The sequence below is a fragment of the Bidens hawaiensis genome, unplaced genomic scaffold (assembly GCF_021521415.1).
Source record: "Bidens hawaiensis isolate Kalapana, Puna unplaced genomic scaffold, B.hawaiensis_p1.1 tig00025840_1, whole genome shotgun sequence".
NCBI classification, from domain to species: Eukaryota; Viridiplantae; Streptophyta; class Magnoliopsida; order Asterales; family Asteraceae; genus Bidens; species Bidens hawaiensis.
This window is the reverse complement of record NW_027505061.1, coordinates 256,939-264,788: the sequence shown is the minus strand read 5'-3', so window position 1 is coordinate 264,788 and position 7,850 is coordinate 256,939. Positions and strand designations below refer to the sequence as shown.

Genomic DNA, 7,850 nt, shown 5'->3' with positions numbered 1-7,850 from the left:
AAGTGACAACAATGATATGAATTTTATGGACAATAATGATATGAATTTTGTGGTTTGAAGGGGCCATCTTATTAGTACTTAAATTTCTCAAGCGTGCAAGCGAGCTTTTATATTCTTTTAAAAAAACAAGTCCTTGAAATGATATTTTATTAATTCCATGTACCGTCGACCGAATTCCCGATGAGATCTTTGGATGGCTTTGAATTCCCACTCAACCTCAAATAAGTGTTCTTTGGTATGGTTTTATCCTTTATTATTGTTTCATATTTGTTTCAATCCTTGTTTTTCCATACTAGTCACATCTGTTTCTTTCTCATATTTTCATAAAGCTATGATCTTTTTCTGTTTTGCAGAATGCTGGAGAAAGTTTTTAAAGAACCATGAACATGAGGATGATAACGAGATTGGACACCCCTCCCCCACCCCTTAGCCTGAAATGAAAGAATTATAAGAGAAATTTAATGTTGCAGGGTGGATACAATGGAGATTGCTCAGTTTTGACACTTTTGATTTGGATACTTCGCGTTTGTACTGCTTCTAGAAATATGATTTTTTTGGCCCTTAAATTATGTTTACGCTGACCGTGTATGTACATTTTGACGTAAACGTACATGTTATTAGAACTACTTTATGGTTTCACTGTTGTTTTATACAAGATGACGCCGTTTATGGTTTATCGTTCTTTTTTTAGAACATATATGTTGTCAACACTATTGCTAGGCCCTTATTTTATCTATGTTTTTATATGAATTTATTCAAAATCAAGTTTACCCGACTCTTTGGGTCAAAATCATTCATAAATGGTATGAGATTTATCAATGAAAATTAAAAGTCACAAAAGGTAAGTTGGTAAAGAATATTAGAACCAGTTCTAATATTCCAAAGGTTGCCGGTATGATGATCATATTCATATAAAATGATTTAAGTTTTTATATTATTCCTACCAAAAGTTGACAATTAGTAAGTTGTTGTAGCAATCACCGCTTCTTATGAATTTAAATAGAATCCCCGTTGCATCACCGCAAACCGAACTTATACCGACCGAATTCTCATTACATCTCCGCCGCAACGCGCGGGCACACCTACTAATATATATATATATTCATTTATCCATAATAACTTTCAAATATATACATTTTACCCCTAAACCTTAGTTTTAACCCTTATTGTTTCCATCTTAGAACTTCAAGGACTAAGTTGCAAAATCTGAATTAAATAATATATATTACTCATGATCCATAACCCAAACCCATAACCAGAACCCATATTTGACCCAAACCCGAAACCTATTTCTTGTGCCTAAATTAACGTAGTACAATCCAAATTTGATTCACCAAATCGTTGCTAATGCCTAAACGTATTACACCGACGTTTTAATTAAAGAAAAACGATCATAAATGATTTCAGTTACAAAAATAAACAAACCGTCATTATCAAAATTGGTATTATACTATTAAATATCACAATAACACAATTAATCTTTTCTGCACTTTCCTCTGATGATCGCGAAGCTAAACCTACAATTAATTGAATTATATCAACCGCCATCATTAATTATTAGTTTAAGTTTATGATGTCAGGTCTATACGCCGTTCATCATCAATTCAACCTCGTTTAATGTCACACCCCGACCAAAGGCGGCGGAACATGCCGGGGTGCAACGGATTGCTCAAGAACACTATGACACTATTAAAGTGACAATAATTACTCAACTCGTTTATTTCATTCAATAATCACAAATACAACTTGTTCAATGTATAATCTAAGTGATGAGTCTTCAATCTTCATTAGCAACCTATAAGTAAACCTGTAACATGCGTAAAATTATATTTGATCAACACGAATGTTGGTGAGCAATACACTAGTTTTTGGTATATGTATATAATGAAGCAAAAATCATAATTCGCATGTGTAAATAGAATAATGCAACAACCATTGTAAATGCAAAGCAAAAATAATGGTGGCTCCTTTCTATTTGATAACAACCAAAATACTCGGAGAATGAGGATCATTTCTAATTGGTAACAACCAACACACTCGGATAATGATGCCCCATGCTACTTGCACAAGGTTAAGTAGTTAGGGGTGTGTATGATCATACTTATTGAGTCCCAACAACAACATAAAAGTAACACTCGTGCACATAATCAATTTGAGGCATAAACAACGATCGAACATATATTCGTACAAACAAATAATGTTGAATTGTGGATTTGATAATGAGATCATAAAACAAGTAAGTTTGAATATGGTATGCATGCCACCCCTAAAAGTATAAAAGTGTAAAAGGGGGAGTGTGATTACTCACATAGAATAGGTAACTTGCAGGATTTGATTGCGGTAAAACGGAAAGGTAAGTTCAATGCAATAGTGCACGACCCCTTGTTAGATATACCAAAACGAGTGTTCGGTTAGTCGGTTAAGGTCTTAATAAATAGTCAAGTCCGAACCCGACATTTCAAAGTGATAAATATCATGAGATAAATTATTTAAAATAAATACTTAACTAATGTTAGAAGTTCTATTAAAGGAGAAACTCCAAACATTATTGTTAAGCGAGTGTTCAGTTTTATCGGTCCAAGCTTGTTATAATATCAAGTTGGATCCGGCATACCAAGTACTTTAAGAAAACATTTATAATTAGTTTGTAAAAGATCTCAAAAAGAAAATGTGAGATTCGATGGCCCAAAACACAACTAGTGTGTTTCAAGCGAGTGTACCCGGTTCAGTTCGGTTTGTTTAGTTTAGTAGGTCCAAGACTTGATATGCAACCAAGTTTGGGTCCAATAAATCCATATTAAAGTAAAATATACAAAAGTGTAAATAAAAGAACTTAAAACACTTAAATCTTTCATACAACTTGTTTTAAAACAATTAAACAACGAATTAAACGAGAGTTCGGTTTCGGTTCGGTCCTTGACTCGGAATGAAAACGAGGATGGTTTCCACATACCCAATACCATGGAACTCATCAAGTAACTTTAGAAATTATAATACACAAATCTTACATGTAACACATTATTAAATCATTTTAAATATATAAAGCATTTAAACGAGAGTTCGGTCTTGGTTCGGTCCTTGACTCGGAATAAGACCGATATGGTTACCACATACCCAATACCATGAAACTCATTAGAATAAACTTAGAAATGATAATATACAAGTCTTACATACAACATGTTAAAAATAAAATATTTAAACAAAAGATCAGTTTTGGTTCGGTTCATGACTCGGGATGAAACCGAAGATGGTAACCACATACCCAAATACCATTGAACTATTAAAATGATTTGGAAACTAAAATAACTAAGAACTAAACAATATTAACAAGCTTAAACAAAATTAAAGCATATATCAAAGTGTTTAACAAGGATTGCAATAATCCTCCATGTAGCCTCCCCTAGCAATACACCTAAACCGACATGGCCGGAAATGGGAAAGCCTAGGAAACAAGGGGAGTATGTTTTAAACAAGTTATAATACAAGATTTAAGTAACAATAATTAGCTATAAACAAAGTTAGCATTAGTTTCACCTTGAGAAGTCAAACTAAAAAGAGGTTGAAGATAAACATTTGGATCTTAGGTTGAGAGAGAGTTTGGAGAAGAAGGAGCAACCAAAAATGGTGAGATAGTCTTGTTTATATGGGGATAGAGTAAGGGTTTGTGGATAGTGTTTCTTTCAAGAGTTTACATGCAAACGGGTAGGTTAATTTGGTTAAACACGGCATAAAACAACAAAAACGAGCTGGGAAAACACTGCAAATAGGCCTAGGCGCTGCGCGACCACCCTTGACCTTGGTGGCCGTGCGGCACGGCGCCCTAAGGGTGAGGGTTGGTCTCCAGATTTCGTTATATGTCAAGTTTAGTCCCTAAAGTTCGTTTTGAGTCGTTTTTAGCTATAAAAGGGTGTTTTAAGGTACCAAAAAGGACGTTTCGCGATCCAACAAGAGTGAAACAAATTTGTAAAATAAAGACCATAATTTTTATTAATATCAAAGAATCCGAAACATAGAATGGGTCGGGTTTACCGTACAAAAACAATTACGAATTAAACCGAAAATGACGAATGCCACATTTAAGGTAATTAAACTATGCATTGTGTTCGTTTTAATTCATATAATGCAACCCTGTCATTAATTAAACAAACATAACATGGATTGATCAATTACAGATTCTAGGGTTCATAAGCCTCATTGGGTTTTAACAGTTTAATATATAAATTATCGTTTTCATACTTTAAACAACTGACACCCCAGCTGAGCTGGTTTGGGTGTGTGTGTTCCATCGCTGAGCTGGCTGAGGGTGCGAGTTCTAACCTTAGCCAAACCAGTTTTTTTATTTATTTTTTTAAAGTTTTTAATGATTTAAAATGATTATAAATTGATTTATAATTAATATTAGATATAATACAAATATTATTTTATTAACCGACACTTGTTAATTCACGTTTCTAGTCATTGAATGTCTTTACAAATTTGGATTAAACGATTATGGCCAATTGAAAGGCTCTTGGAGAGCATTTGGATTAAACGAGACGATTTCATGTGAAAGTAGATGAAGCGAGATGGCTTCTATGGGTTCCTTCGGAAGTTAGAACGAGCTGACAATGCAGCTGACAATGCAGCTGACATATATAGATAGTTGGCTTATATTTAGGTTAAAAACATACTCATTTTCATTCTTTTACCTTTTGTTTTTGAAAACTACTACTTTCATCCTCTAATTTATAGTATTTTCTATCAAAATTGAACCAAACTTATTAAATCATAAATAAAACTACATGTATAAAATATAACTTTAAAATATAAAATTCCAATCCGATTAATCCCGACTAATTCTGATTAATCCCCATTAATCGCTTGTACATGCTTCACTGCCTGACTAACGACTAGCCGTTTTTACAACACTGGACACAGATAAATACACAAACGACTCTCTATCTCTCTCTCTCTTCCATCCACAAACTCGAAGTCTATGGCTAGTTGATATAGCTTTTCATTTTTTTAGCTATTGCATTTTTTTTATCTCCAGGTGATAATGAATGTCGAAATTGAAGGCTATTCATCCATAAATCACTTGAAAAAAAGTATAAACAATACCAATCATTTTTTATCTCAGACATAGCGTCGGTTGTAGATCTCTTTTTTCTAGTGACTGATGATCCATCGCCTTCAACCATACAACTCGTTAATGCAGGTTGTAGTGGCCGACATAAGGTAGTCGCGTTGAACCAGAAAGCTCATTTAATTTTTTTTTATTATGGGTTCACGTTTGAAAGGTCAAAATTTTCCTTTCACGTATATGACACATGACACCACTTTTTCGTTTAAAAGTAACTATAATTAACATTAGGTTTTAAAGGTATAATTCTCTCACGAATATTTGGACTAAATTTCAAATTTTTAAATACAAGAATCAATATTAAAAAATGATCAGATAGCCCAAACCACAAGGACCATTTATAATTTTTCTCTAAAAATAAAAAACTGATAAAACAATAAATTAAATACGAAATTTAAAAATTAAATACAATTAATAACAAATATAACACGAAAGTATTTTGATATTTTTACATCTAAATAAACACCCCCCCACCCCACCACCACCACACACACGCCTTCTTTATCTCTCTTATTTTTTTATAATATATGTAAAATTTTCTATTTTTACCTATTAATACATCCTATAATCATACTACTAAATCTATATACGTATCCATTAAGGGACTAAAATACTCTCAACCACATGGGAAGAGATGATTTTATACTATTTATTTATTTTATTTTCTTAGAACGACAAACACACTCCCTCTCAATTTTCTTCTAAATCTATATCAATGTCCACTATGGGACCTAGATCATCAACCTCGTCAAAATATACATCGTTTTACACACGAAGTTACCACTAGAGTGAAAGGGGCAACTTTCTTTTACAGACGTTGGTACCCAGGCAGGCCACATGCCCTTGGTATCTGTTTAAGTGAGGGTGTAGAACTTACGTTGACTTGGGAACGGTTTTTTCATACCCGATGTAACTAAATGTGTTTCTTTTCATAAACAGTTAAGTTATTCTACAAAAAATACTCTATCATTAAGTATTAAACATATATTCCAATATGTAATTCTATTTGTAAATTTATTTAAGTTATTGTATTATTTATAAGTGTTTACTATATTACTACATATTTAATTTTGTAATGTCTTTGTATTTATAAAATTAGAATACTATATTTTAACCTATTTTCGTGCACAATATAAGAAAATAACTTTTTAATTATATATATATATATATAGGCAACTTCTCCTACACTCATCATTTTTATTATTCAGTTTTGTTACTCATTTTAATGTTCTTGGTACATTCCTTCACTGCACAAATGGTGACCAATCTTTTGTATATGTTTTTTCTACGCGTGTTGTATTATCATGGTTGATAAAATTGGAACCTTCCATTGCTAAAATAATTGTCAAAGACATTCATTTTGTAGTCAAAGTTAACTATTTTGTTAAACTTGGTATTTATGGCTATACTGAATACATACATTGTGTTCTTTTTTGTTTATTGTTGTTTCAAAATCATATTTGGGTTTTGATTTACCCGTGAGGAATTCTAAAAAGGTATAGGGATAGAGAACCGACGGATTGCGGCGAGCTGGCGAACATGCTCAACACAAAGTACGACTTCGACAAAGTAACCGCCGTCCGCTGTCACTCTCGCCTTTAATGTCGGCGATGTCATTGCAAATCATCTAACCGCCGCAATTCACGGAATCAAATACTAGCTATCTTTAGAAAAACCACATTCCAACAAAACAAATCATAATAGTTCTTTTAGAACTATTGTCGTACACAACAACAAAAGAAATAACTATTTAATTATTATCCTTAGAAAAAACACATACCAACATACCATATGAATTAAAAGATAAACTTAGCTAATTTTCTCACTTAATTAAAAGATAATACTAGCATGGAAAGATAAAATTCCATTTTATGTTTTTTTACTTATTTCTAAGTTAAATAGATCACAACCGTAAAAAGTCTCTTGGCCCTTCAATGATAGATAGGTCTGGCTCATACTCATCCTCGGATGAAGAAGATCCATTTCCCTCATCAGAATCATGTTGCAAGCTTTTTTTCATCTGTTCCAGTTTGTCTTTTAGTTGCACAAGACGACATGTCATCGCGTTTCTTTTATACTCCTCGTAAGTTTCCCCACCAAGGAACACTTTCACAACTTCTTCAAGGTTTTGTCCAAGTTTCTTATCGGATGTCGATTTCTCATTGAATTCGTTGTATTCATGGTTGACTTCTGCAATTTCCGCTTTGCGCAAAGAGTTGATAAACGCTTGATTGGCAACAAATTCATTGTTGCTGAGAAATTTCGTTGTAACATCGGGTATACGGGGGCTTCCAAAAGCAAGTGGCTTTCCGCTAATAGTGAACACTATTATAACAATTTGTGGACCACATAAAGTAGCCAACTCGCTGGCTTTCTTGAATAAGCCACTGCGACGTTTGGACAACGTAACCGCACGGTCTCTTATATTTTCGATTAGTTTCAACCCTATCCTCTGGCGACCCCTTGATGTTGCCATACTTTCTACTTAGATATATGAATGGTATTTATAAGCATATTTACGAGACTTTAATTTAATACTAAATGCAATTTCCTTATATTATGGCTGATATCTCTTAAATTTTTATGTATATAATTTAATTTATATTTAATAGTTGACCAAATTTATTTTTGGTATTTTCACGATTAATACATTGGTAATGATATAATTATCTTCAACGAAAAGAATGCACATGATACACTTGTAAATTAAATATATTATAAGAAGAAA

At 32.8% G+C, this 7,850-nt stretch overlaps 1 protein-coding gene across 1 annotated transcript; it reads right to left on the bottom strand.

The window, feature by feature from the left end:
- Positions 1–7,012: 7,012 nt before the first annotated feature.
- LOC143610359 (agamous-like MADS-box protein AGL29) lies at positions 7,013–7,598 on the bottom strand. The gene has a single exon (XM_077084860.1). It carries the CDS (start codon positions 7,596–7,598, stop codon positions 7,026–7,028), a length of 573 nt encoding a protein of 190 aa, XP_076940975.1. The 3' UTR covers positions 7,013–7,025.
- Between the last annotated feature and the right edge of the window lie 252 nt (positions 7,599–7,850).

Coding starts and splice junctions, on each gene's coding strand:
- LOC143610359 (XM_077084860.1), bottom strand. CDS start 7,598: ATGGCAACATCAAGGGGTCGCCAGAGGATAGGGTTGAAACTAATCGAA.